The sequence below is a fragment of the Salvelinus namaycush genome, chromosome 20 (genome assembly GCF_016432855.1).
Source record: "Salvelinus namaycush isolate Seneca chromosome 20, SaNama_1.0, whole genome shotgun sequence".
Classification (NCBI taxonomy): Eukaryota; Metazoa; Chordata; class Actinopteri; order Salmoniformes; family Salmonidae; genus Salvelinus; species Salvelinus namaycush.
The window spans coordinates 25147666-25161133 of NC_052326.1; the positions used below are offsets into that span (position 1 = coordinate 25147666).

At 43.6% G+C, this 13468-nt stretch overlaps 2 protein-coding genes across 2 annotated transcripts in view; one reads left to right on the top strand and one right to left on the bottom strand.

The window, feature by feature from the left end:
- Positions 1-7825, bottom strand: part of LOC120064718 (calmodulin-binding transcription activator 2) — a 110007-nt gene extending 102182 nt beyond the window's left edge. Inside the window, exon 1 of the mRNA XM_039015339.1 lies at positions 7801-7825. Within this exon, the coding sequence (XP_038871267.1) occupies positions 7801-7825 (25 nt within the window). The remainder of the gene's footprint in view (positions 1-7800) is intronic.
- Positions 7826-9397: 1572 nt separating this feature from the next.
- The window catches only part of LOC120064688 (dnaJ homolog subfamily C member 11), a 28678-nt gene continuing 24607 nt past the window's right edge, over positions 9398-13468 (top strand). The window contains exons 1-3 of the mRNA XM_039015309.1: positions 9398-9472; positions 10623-10752; positions 10875-10948. Of these exons, the coding sequence (XP_038871237.1) occupies positions 9398-9472; positions 10623-10752; positions 10875-10948 (279 nt within the window). The remainder of the gene's footprint in view (positions 9473-10622; positions 10753-10874; positions 10949-13468) is intronic.

A 13468-nucleotide genomic window follows, 5' to 3' on the forward strand; every position in this document is an offset into this window, starting at 1 on the left:
AAACAAATAATCAAATTTTATTTGCCATATGCGCCGACTAGAACAGGTGTAGACCTTACCGTGAAATGCTTACTTACAAGGCCTTAACCAACAATGCAGTTCAAGAAATAGAGTTAAGAAAATATTTACTAAATAAACTAAAGTAAAAAGTAACAAAATAACAATAACAAGGCTATATACAGGGGGTACCGCTACCAGGTCAATGTGCGGGGGTACAGGTTAGTCGAGATCAATTGTACATGTAGGTAGGGGTAAAGTGACTATGCTTAGGAAGCTTGGCACCAGTGATGTACTGGACCGTACGCACTACCTTCTGTAGTGCCTTATGGTCGGATGCCGAGCAGTTGCCATACAAGGCGGTGATGCAACCGGTCAAGATGTTCTCGATGGTGCAGCTGTTAAACTTTTGACGTTCTGGGGACCCATGCCAAATCTTTTCAGTTTCCTGAGGGGGAAAAGATGTTGTCGTTCCCTCTTCACGACTGTCTTGGTGTGTTTGGACCATGATAGTTTGTTGGTGATGTGGACACCAAGGAACTTGAAACTCTTGACCAATGTGAGTGCTACGGGGCGGTAATTTAGGCAGGTTACCTTCGCTTTCTTGGGCACAGGGACTATGGTGGTCTGCTTGAAACATGTAGGTATTACGTACTCAGTCATGGAGAGGTTGAAAATGTCAGTGAAAACACTTTCCAGTTGTTCCGCGCATGCTCTGAGTACTCGTCCTGGTAATCCGTCTGCCGGGCCTTTTGAAAGTTGACCTGTTTAAAGGTCTTGCTCACAGAGTGTGATCACACAGTCGTCCGGAACAGCTGGTGCACTCATACAGGCATTTAGCTTGTCTGGTAGGCTCGCGTCACTGGGTTTCCCTTTGTTGTCCGTAATAGTTTGCAAGCCCTGCCCCGACGAGTGTCAGAGCCGGTGTAGTAGGATTCAATCTTAGTCTTGTATTGATGCTTTGCATGTTTGATGGTTCGTCTGAGGGCATAGCGGGATTTTTTATAAGCGTCCGGATTAGTCTCCTGCTCCTTGAAAGCGGCAGCTCTAGCCTTTAGCTCGGTGTGGATGTTGCCTGTAATCCATGGATTCTGGTTGGGATATGTATGAATGGTCACTGTGGGGACAACATCGTTGATGCACTTATTGACAAAGCCGGTGACTGAGGTGGTATACAGCTTATCATGAGTTACTCTGCCTCATGCGAGCAATAAATTGAGACTTCCTTAATATTAGACATCGCGCACCAGCTGTTATTGACAAATAGACACACACCACCACCCCTCGTCTTACCAGATGTAGTTGTTCTCGCAAGGCACCCTGATCTCCGCCCCTGTATTTGCGTCTTTTTTTCACGCGAATGACAGGGATTTGGGCCTGGATGAATCCCGGAACATATTCCAGTCTGTGCTAGCAAAACAGTCCTGTAGCGTAGCATACACATCATCTGACCACTTCCGTATTGAGCGAGTCACTGGTACTTCCTGCTTTAGTTTTTTGCTTGTAAGCAGGAATCAGGAGAATACAGTATAATTATGGTCAGATTTGCCAAATGGAGGTGGAGGGAGAGCTTTGTAAGTGTCTCTGTGTGTGGAGTAAAGGTGGTCTAGAGTTCTTTTTCCTCTGGTTGCACGTGACATGCTGGTAAAAATGAGGTAAAACAGATTTAAGTTTGCCTGCATTAAAGTCTCCGACCACTAGGAGCGCAGCTTCTGGATGAGCATTTTCTTGTTTGCTTATGGCCTTATACAGCTCGTTGAGTGCTATTTTAGTGCCAGCATCAGTTTTTGGTGGTAAATAGACGGCTACGAAAAATATAGATGAAAACTCTCTTGGTAGATAGTGATTGCACGTTGGCCATTAGAACGGATGGTAGAGGCGGGTTACCCACTTGCCGACGAATTCTCACAAGGCACCCTGATCTCCGCCCCCTGTATTTGCATATTTTTTTCACGCGAATGAAGGGGATTTGGGCCTGGTCTCGGAGAAGCGGTATATCCTTTGCGTCGGACTCATTAAAGGAAAAATCTTCGTCCAGTTCGAGGTGAGTAATCGCTGTTCTGATGTCCAGAAGCTCTTTTCGGTCATAAGAGACGGTAGCAACAACATTATGTACAAAATAAGTTACAAACAATGTGAAAAAACGCACAAAATAGCACAGTTGGTTAGGAGCCCATAAAACGGCAACCATCCCCTGGCACCATTATTAAGTTCAAATTAGTGGATTCTTCAATTTCAGCCACAGCTGTTGCTGACAGGCGTATAAAATCAAGCACATAGCCATGCAATCTCCATAGACAAACATTGGCAGTAGAATGGCCTTACTCAGTGACTTTCAATGTGGCGATGGTCATAGGATGCCACCTTTCCAAAATGTCAGTTCGTCAAATTTCTTCCCTGCTAGAGCTGCCCCGGTCAACTGTAAATGCTGTTATTGTGAAGTGGAAACGTTTAGGAGCAACAACATCTCAGCCGCAAAGTGGTAGGCCACAGAAGCTCACAGAATGGGACCACCGAGTGCTGAAGAGCATAGCGCGTAAAGATTGTCTGTCCTCGGTTGCAACATTCATTACTGAGTTCTAAACTGCCTCTGGAAGCAACATCAGCCCAAGTACTGTTCGTCGGCAGCTTCATGAAATGGGTTTCCATGGCCAAGCAGCCGCACACAAACCAAAGTTTACCATGCGCAATGCCAAGCATCGGCTGGAGTGGTGTAAAGCTTGCCGCCATTGGACTCTGAAGCAGTGGAAATGCGTTCTCTGGAGTGATGAATCACGCTTCCCCATCTTGCAGTCCGACGAACTAATCTGGGTTTGGCGGATGACAGGAGAACGCTACCTGCCCGAATGCATAGTGCCAACTGTAAAGTTTGGCGGAGGAGGAATAATGGTCTGGGGCTGTTTTTCATGGTTCAGGTTAGGCCCCGTAGTTCTAGTGGAGGGAAATCTTAATGCTACAGCATACAATGACATTCTAAACAATTCTGTGCTTCCAATTTTGAGGCAACAGTTTGGGAAGGCCCTTTCCTGTTTCAGCATGACAATGCCTCCATGCAAAAAGCAAGGTCCATTCACAAATTATTTGTCAAGATTGGTGTGGAAGAACTTGACTGGCCTACACAGAGCCCTGACCTCAACCCCATCGAACACCGTTGGGATGAATTGGATTGCAGACTGCGAGCCAGGCCTAATTGCATCAGTGCCCGACCTCACTAATGCTCTTGTGGCTGAATGGAATCAAGTCTCCGCAGCAATGTTCCAACATCTAGTGGAAAGCCTTCCCAGAAGAGTGGAGGCTGTTATAGCAGCAAAGGGGGCACCAACTCCAATTTAATGCCCATGATTTTGGAATGAGATGTTCGATGAGCAGGTGCCCAAATACTTTTGGTCATGTAGTGAACCTTTTAAGACTTTTTCTGGTACATGTTGTTCAAGTTTTTTTCTTTGTATTATCTTTTACCAGATCTAATGTGTTATATTCTCCTACATGAATTTAACATTTCTACAAACTTCAAAGTGTTTCCTTTAAAATGGTATCAAGAATATCAAGAATATCCTTGTATGTCATTTTAGGCAAAAATTGAGAAAAAGGGTCACCTCCTTAAGAGTCAAAGACCCCTTTTCCATCTGTTTGACCAGAAATCAAAGCATTTGCTTAGTCCTAATCTTTCGAGTGGAAAATGGTTGAAAAATGTATATGCATATATATATATACAGTGGGGCAAAAAAGTATTTAGTCAGCCACCAATTGTGCTGTAACGGAATTCCTCCTCCTCTTCATCCGAAAAGGAGGAGTAGGGATTCGACCAAAATGCAGCGTGGTTATATGACATAATGATTTATTTGACAAGACGAAAACGAACTATACTTGAATAACTAACAAAATAACAAACGACGTAGACAGACCTGGACATGCGAACTTACATACAACGAAGAACTCACGAACAGGAAAATGACTACACAAAAGAACGAACGTACAAACAAACCGAGACAGTCCCGTGTGGCGCAACATACACAGACACAGGAGACAACCACCCACAAACAAACAATGTGACACCACCTACCTTAATATGATTCTCAATCAGAGGAGATGAAAACCACCTGCCTCTAATTGAGAACCATATCAGGTACCCATTAAACCAACATAGAAACACAAAACATAGACTGCCCCCCCAAACTCACGTCCTGACCAACTAACACATACAAAACTAACAGAAAACAGGTCAGGAACGTGACATGTGCAAGTTCTCCCACTTAAAAAGATGAGAGAGGCCTGTAATTTTCATCATAGGTACACTTCAACTATGACAGACAAAATGAGAAAAAAAATCCAGAAAATCACATTGTAGGATTTGTAATGAATTTATTTGCAAATGATGGTGGAAAATAAGTATTTGGTCAATAACAAAAGTTTTTCTCAATACTTTGTTATATACCCTTTGTTGGCAATGACAGAGGTCAAACGTTTTCTGTAAGTCTTCACAAGGTTTTCACACACTGTTGCTGGTATTTTGGCCCATTCCTCCATGCAGATCTCCTCTAGAGCAGTGATGTTTTGGGGCTGTTGCTGGGCAACACGGACTTTCAACTCCCTCCAAAGATTTTCTATGGGGTTGAGATCTGGAGACTGGCTAGGCCACTCCAGGACCTTGAAATGCTTCTTACGAAGCCACTCCTTCGTTGCCCGGGCGGTGTGTTTGGGATCATTGTCATGCTGAAAGACCCAGCCACGTTTCATCTTCAATGCCCTTGCTGATGGAAGGAGGTTTTCACTCAAAATCTCACGATACATGGCCCCATTCATTCTTTCCTTTACACGGATCAGTCATCCTGGTCCCTTTGCAGAAAAACAGCCCCAAAGCATGATGTTTCCACCCCCATGCTTCACAGTAGGTATGGTGTTCTTTGGATGCAACTCAGCATTCTTTGTCCTCCAAACACAACGAGTTGAGTTTTTACCAAAAAGTTCTATTTTGGTTTCATCTGACCATATGACATTCTCCCAATCTTCTTCTGGATCATCCAAATGCTCTCTAGCAAACTTCAGACGGGCCTGGACATGTACTGGCTTAAGCAGGGGGACACATCTGGCCCTGCAGGATTTGAGTCCCTGGCGGTGTAGTGTGTTACTGATGGTAGGCTTTGTTACTTTGGTCCCAGCTCTCTGCAGGTCATTCACTAGGTCCCCCCGTGTGGTTCTGGGATTTTTGCTCACCGTTCTTGTGATCATTTTGACCCCACGGGGTGATATCTTGCGTGGAGCCCCAGATCGAGGGAGATTATCAGTGGTCTTGTATGTCTTCCATTTCCTAATAATTGCTCCCACAGTTGATTTCTTCAAACCAAGCTGCTTACCTATTGCAGATTCAGTCTTCCCAGCCTGGTGCAGGTCTACAATTTTGTTTCTGGTGTCCTTTGACAGCTCTTTGGTCTTGGCCATAGTGGAGTTTGGAGTGTGACTGTTTGAGGTTGTGGACAGGTGTCTTTTATACTGATAACAAGTTCAAACAGGTGCCATTAATACAGGTAACGAGTGGAGGACAGAGGAGCCTCTTAAAGAAGAAGTTACAGGTCTGTGAGAGCCAGAAATCTTGCTTGTTTGTAGGTGACCAAATACTTATTTTCCACCATAATTTGCAAATAAATTCATTAAAAATCCTACAATGTGATTTTCTGGATTTTTTTTCTCATTTTGTCTGTCATAGTTGAAGTGTACCTATGATGAAAATTACAGGCCTCTCTCATCTTTTTAAGTGGGAGAACTTGCACAATTGGTGGCTGACTAAATACTTTTTTGCCCCACTGTATGTATATAGGCTCTTAGCTTTGATTTGACACCCAATTTGACATGCTCCTATAAACTTCACATGTTGGTGCTGATGGGTCCTTTTACATGGAAATGCCAGTAAGCAATATCACATCATCATACAAAGCAAGGCGTCTTATCAACATCAGCTAAATTTAAATCATCCAAAAATGATATTGTCTCTTCCTAATGCAATGTAGACATTCCTCAATGGTAGACTAAAATTGGGAATTTAGAATGTTCTTATTTGTTATAGAACCCTGTTATAATGTATGATGATGTCATATTATTAAGTCTGCCTTTAAATTCACTATCATTTCTTAAATAACATCAATGTAAAGGGTATGACATGTTCAAACATGCAAATTATTTTGTTCTCTAATTCAAATGGACTTGGATCTATTCCTCCAGGCATCAGTAATGAGGGGGAGTTGAGTGGCACTGAAGATCACAGCTTACAGTGCAGGTTGAGAGACAGATACTATGACCAACAAAAGACACTGAGTATACCAAACATTAGGAACACCTTCCTAATATTGAGTTGCACCGCCCCTTTTGCCCCCATTCTTGATACACACAGGAAACTGTTGAGTGTGAAAACCCCAGCAGCATTGCAGTTCTTGACACAAACCAGTGCACCTGGCACCTACTACCATACCCCGTTCATAGGCACTTCCATTTTATGTCTTGCCCATTCACCCTCTGAATGGCAAATATACACAATCCATGTCTCAATTGTCTAAAGGGTTAAATATCCTCATTTACCCTGTCTTCTCCCCCTCATCTACAGTGATTAATGTGGATTTAACAAGCGACATCAATAAGGGATCAGAACTTTTATCTGGATTTACCTGGTCAGTCTATGTCATGAAAAGAGCAGGTGTTCCTTATGTTTTGTACACTCAGTGTATATCCCCAGGATATACAATGATGCTGTAGCTAGATCAAAAATCGCTTTATTGGCACACATTGCTCCCACCCACACACAAGTATGCAAGTATGCTGCATGCACAAACACAAACACACAATGCTTATCTTTCTTTCGTGACACACTAACTATGAATAGTAGCAAGAAAGATGTTGACAACAAAGTACCCTCTGTTGTTGTGTATCTCATTCACACCAGGGAGTGAAATCTACCTTCAGGGAATTCCTCAACAGAAGAGAAAGACTTGGCCCACTGGTCACAGATGTTAGTCAGTTCAAAGTCTAGTTTTGATTTACATTTGGTTGAGTTATCAACTGTCCTGAATTCAACGTGAAGAAAAAAATTGCACCATGTCATTGGATTTAGGTGAGTGTGTTTTTTAATTATTTGGAATCAATGTATTGTTTTCTTATAATACTGGCATGGCATATAGCAGACGCTCTTCAGACCGCCTTGCAGTATGTTCCGCGTAGAATCATAATCAATCAACTCTCCATCGTCTACAGCGTGTAAAAAACAACATCACATTGTGGCTGACCGCACAGACTGCGGGGTTGCGTGCGTGAGGAGGAATCGCACCACAGATGATACACGGACGATTTCGTGCTTTACCAGCGTGTGTGTGTGGGATGCCTGAGCTGAGAAAGCATCTGAATTCCTCCAGCGTGAAGCTCTCACAACCACTCAGATCCTGTTACGCTCAGCCGCGTAAACCTGCTACCCAGGGGAGACGCTGACACGCAAAGCAACGAAGAAAACAACATTCTCACGTACTGTATCTAAACAAACACACTCGTTTGCATTATATCCCCATATTTTCAAACCTGCTCTCGGTAACCGTTTGTCATCGAGCTGAAGTCTGTGGCTGCCTGTAGCCTATCTCAGCATCGCTTCAGTGTCCGTGTTTTCAGGACAGGACAGGACTGGGAGAGAGCGAGAGATGAAAAAGGGGAAAGCTCCTCCATCTCTCTATTCCTCCATCCCCTTACCTGAATCCAACGTCTTATCTCGCTCTCCCTTTTTTCGAGGTCAACAACAACCACAGAATCATCACCTTATTTCTCTCTTACCTTCCGGCTTGTTTTCGGCAGCCATTTCCCCTCCGCGCGCCTCATCCCTCCTCCTCCTCCTCCTCCTCGCGACCTGGGGGGGACCACGCGCGTGCACGGCGAGGACAACTCAAGGAGGGGGGCGGGGCGCAATGGGCGAGCCCGCTCAACACAGCTACTCTATTGGTTAGAGGCGTGATGATTGACAGAGGGGCTCCTCGGTGATGCCTCGTGAACTCGCAGAATCCATATTGCTCTGTGTGAGTCCATCATTCCAGTTTTGTATCTAGCTAACTTTGTCTCCGCCCTCAATCGCTCTCTCTCTCTCTCTTTCTCTCTCTCTCTCTCTCTCTCTCTCTCTCTCTCTCTCTCTCTCTCTCTCTCTCTCTCTCTCTCTCTCTCTCTCTCTCTCTCTCTCTCCCTCTCTCTCTCAGCCACAGAGGCGATGTGAGGAGACACAACCAAATTCCTCCATCAGTACACATCTGCCAAAGCCCTCTGATAGCCTACTGACTATGATTGCAGGTCGTTGTTGTAAATGGGTTCACAATGACTTATGAGGCCAACTCAAACATAAGTATTTCTGTAAACAACACGCAGTTTCTTCCTTTTTACTGGTCTAGGCCTAGTCTGGATACCAGTATTTTTAGATAACATTCCACTCCTTGCCTCTCCTGTCATTTGGGAAATAGATGAACAGAGAAGGCAACCAGGCTAGTCTAGGCCTATTTCACTAAAACTGATTCTATTCAGGAAATAAAGTGAAATCCAATTAATTAATTTTCATTATTTACAGAGACACATGATTGCTTCATTCTAATTCCAAGCCCAGGTCGATAGCAAGGGCCTAATCGGTCTTTAACCTTGCATCTCTCTCAGGTCTTTCTGTGAGATAGTTGTATTAGCCTATGACCTATCAAGCAATCAGGAGCCAATTCATGAATAAATAACTTGTTTAATTAAAAAACAGATTAATGAACATACATCATTGTTTTGGTTCATGTAAGCCTACAAGGGTAATTGGTTCAAATATTTCCACGCCAGTGGCCAAAGCTGAATTGCTAGGCCTAAACTGTCATCATTAACGGCAGCCGTTACTGGTAATGATCACCCATGCCCTGCAGCACTCACTGCCATCAAACACAGTGCGGCAACGCAACCTTTAAACGTTGCGTAAAGGTGTGTCATAGAATCATAAAGGAAAATGAGAAATATAAAACGTTCCCACAAGGCAACCACTAAATGCAAATCACGGAAGGAACAGGAAGAAGCCTGGCTCAAACTAATAGCTTAAGTAACCCTATTTAGGTAGAGCTGTTGTGCACTCTTTCTATGTAAATGCCTCTGTCAAAGGGTTTATGGCATTTGATGTAGTGCTTTTTGTCGCATGGTAAACTCAAGCCCTGCCCTGGCAGTCCCTTTATCACTACATAGGCTACGTTAGAAGTTTCAGAACCATGGACAGCACACACTTTCACCTTGATATACTGTTTTCAATGACAGGATGTCTGCAGCCCGCCTGGCCACACAGCGGCGCTAGTGCAGACACGCACAGACCAATGAGCACACAGAACACTGGTATGGGAGGGGAAGGAGGCGGGGCCGAACCAGCGCAAAGATGGCGGCGGCCTTAGACGATGAATTAGAGTTGGATAACCAAGACTATTATTCTCTTCTCAACGTCAGGAAAGAGGTAAGGTGTTTGTGTATTTACATAATGTGCTCGTTTAAACCTTTTATCCCACTGTAACGGTAATGTTCAACACGTATTCGATTGGGCATCGCGTTCGGCGAGACAGCTGATGACATTCGCCCGGTCGGTCCATCACTCCCATCACATCGACTCGAGGGATGCTGCAAGACAGACATAGCTGTCAGACGTAGCTACCTGTCAATATTGTTTCTTGAGACGACAACAAAGGCAGTAGTCGAATAATATTATCAGTTAATTGTTTTGTTCGCTGAATTGATAAGATGTGACACTCGCTGTTAGGAGCCCAGATTTCCATTGCGATTAACGTTACGGCATTTAGCTAGATATACAGTGTAAACAGGGCCAACGGGCATTGGCTCTCGTTTACTCATTTGTCACTGCTGGTGTTACATGGTTCTTCGGAGGTGTGTATGTCCCCTGGTGCACAGATAAATAACCTGTAGTTTCTTTTCTTTATATAGTTTTAATGTCACATGCAGTGAAATGCCTTTCTTGCAAACTCAAAACCGAACATTGCAATAATCAATAACAATGTATTACTATAAAAAACACATGAGAAATAAGAATAGGAAATATGAAATACAAATTAAAGTAAGTAAGTAAGCATACAGGAAATATTTTAAAAAATCGGATCCAATATCATATTTACATGTGCAGGGATACTGGAGTGATGGAGATAGTTATGAATAGGGGTAATGGGACCAGGAAACAGGATATAAGATAAACAGAGTAGCAGCAGCTTGTATGTGGGTGTGTAGAGTCAGTATAAATGTATGTGCATATTATGTGTGAGTGAACAAGTTATGGAGTGAGTGTTTTGGAATGACAGTGTGTGCATTGAGACAGTGCAAAGATTGAAATGAAAGGTCAATAAAGATACAAGGTAAACTCCGATAGTCCATGTTGCTATTTTGTTAGCTATTTATCAGTCATATTGCTTGGCAATAAAAGCTGTTCAAGAGCCTATTGGTGTCAGACTTGATGCACCGGTACCTCTTGCCATGTGGCAGCAGAGTAAATAGTCTATGGCTTGTGTGGTTGGAGTATGCATGCATTAGGCTATGTCTGCAGAAATCTATATTGTAATCTTTCTCTCTCTGTCCCCCCTCCATCCCCCCCTTCTCCCCAGGCCACTCAGGATGAGCTGAAGGCCTCCTATAGGAGGTTGTGTATGCTCTACCACCCAGACAAACACAGAGACCCAGAGCTGAAGAGTCAGGCAGAGCAGCTATTTAACCAGGTGCACCAGGCCTATGAGGGTAAGCAGTGCATTCCCTGTCATTGATTCTTCTTGACAAGCTGCTTGTCGTTTAATTGGACTGTTAAATGAGAGTATAAACCTCTCTCTCTCTCTCTTTTTCACTCCCTTGTCTCTGTCCAGTGTTGAGTGATCCTCAGTCCAGGGCCATCTATGACATCTTTGGGAAGAAAGGCCTGGAGGTGGAGGGCTGGGAGGTATGTTCAGCATATGTGTGTGTCAGGGTTTCTGTTAGCTGGTAATATTTTGCATTTTGGTATTTTGTTAGGATCCCCATTAGCTGTTGCGAAAGCAGCAGCTACTCCTCCTGGGGTCCACACAAAACATGAAACATGACATAATACAGAACATTAATAGACAAGAACTGCTCAAGGACAGAACTACATTAATTTTAAAGAAGGCACACATAGTCTACATATCAATACATATATACAAACAATCTAAGTCAAATAGGGGAGAGGTGTTGTGCCGTGAGGTGTTGCTTTATATGTTTTTTGGAACTAGGTTTGCTGTTCATTTGAGCAATATGAGATAGAACGGAGTTCCATGCAATAATGGCTTATATAATACTGTATGCCTTCTTGAATTTGTTCTGGATTTGGGGACTGTGAAAAGACCCCTGGTGGCATGTTTGGTGGGGTAAGTGTGTGTGTCAGAGCTGAGTGTAAGTTGACTATGCAAACAATTTGAGATTTTCAATACATTAATGTTTCTTATAAAAGGAAGCCGGCTTTTGTCCCCCCCCCAAAAAAGAAAAGTTGATAAATACAATTGGCAATTGTCCGGGAGAATAAAAAAATCCAATTGCAAAATAATGCTTTTTAGCCTATTAATTGATGTGAATACTAGTCGGTGTAAATACATTTGAACAGTCATGCTTATCGGTCCATAGGTTCATTTACATAATTAAGTGGAATTAAATTGCGCGTGTGTATTTTCAATAGTCGTTATGATTCTTATTTATCACACGTGTACAGTGCACAGATACAGAGCCTAGTTTGAGCGGAAAATCTGTCAGACCGTGCGAGAGCTCCTGCTACAGCTCCTAAGTGAAACATGTGCTTTTATAAGCCCAATCATTGTTCAACAATTCTAAATTCAATCGCGTGGTAAACTGTTTTGATGGACACAATTAAAAATAGCTATTTTTCTTTCTCAACTGGTAATTCAAGTGCACTTCCCGTTCATCTTTCAAGTGTTTAGGCAACGGCAGGCAGGCTTCAGCGTGTCACACACCACTTTGCAATGTGAGCTGGAGGCAGTATGCATTTTGAAAACATATACTTAATTGTGTGGCAATTATTTTATAAATACTTCCATATGCCATTGAAACAAGTAGGCTATTTCTCTCATGTTTTTATTGGTTTTCAAATCATTTTTCTTTCATTCTCTAGTAGCCAAAGGCACAATCCTAGTCATATTAGCAATCCATGCTAGTTGTTGCATCTTTAGATCTCCAATCTTTCTACATTTCTAATGGATCTTTTCATCTCTGTAACATGAAATCGCTCGTATGTGCAGTGCGCTTTTGACAACAGTGTTTTCCCGTTAATTGCATTATGGAACGAACATTCGGAAGTAGCCTAGTGCTGTGTACGCATTGCTGCAAAACTATAATGTGAAGAAATAATACTTGATCAACGTTTTAAGATAAACGTTGCATCAGCCTCAATGCTTTTTAAAGTTATTTTGATCAAATCAAATGTATTTATATAGCCCTTCGTACATCAGCTAATATCTCGAAGTGCTGTACAGAAACCCAGGCTAAAACCCCAAACGGCAAGCAATGCAGGTGTAGAAGCACGGTGGCTAGGAAAAACTCCCTAGAAAGGCCAAAACCTAGGAAGAAACCTAGAGAGGAACCAGGCTATGAGGGGTGGCCAGTCCTCTTCTGGCTGTGCCGGGTGGAGATTATAACAGAACATGGCCAAGATGTTCAAATGTTCATAAATGACCAGCATGGTCAAATAATAATCAGGAGTAAATGTCAGTTGGCTTTTCATAGCCGATCATTAAGAGTATCTCTACCGCTCCTGCGGTCTCTAGAGAGTTGAAAACAGCAGGTCTGGGACAGGTAGCACGTCCGGTGGACAGGTCAGGGTTCCATAGCCGCAGGCAGAACAGTTGAAACTGGAACAGCAGCAAGGCCAGGTGGACTGGGGACAGCGAGGAGTCATCATGCCCGGTAGTCCTGACGCATGGTCCTAGGGCTCAGGTCCTCCGAGAGAGAGAAAGAAAGAGAGAAGGAGAGAATTAGAGAGAGCACACTTAAATTCACACAGGACACCGGATAAGACAGGAGAAGTACTCCAGATATAACCAACTGACCCTAGCCCCCCGACACATAAACTACTGCAGCATAAATACTGGAGGCTGAGACAGGAGGGGTCAGGAGACACTGTGGTCCCATCCGATGATACCCCCGGACAGGGCCAAACAGGAAGGATATAACCCCACCCACTTTGCCAAAGCACAGCCCCCGCACCACTAGAGGGATATCTTCAACCACCAACTTACAATCCTGAGACAAGGCCGAGTATAGCCTACAAAGATCTCCACCACAGCACAAACCAAGGGGGGGCGCCAACCCAGACAGGAAGATCACGTCAGTAACTCAACCCACTCAAGTGACGCACCCCTCCTAGGGACGGCATGAAAGAGCACCAGTAAGCCAGTGACTCAGCCCCTGTAATAGGATAAGAGGCAGAGAATCCCAG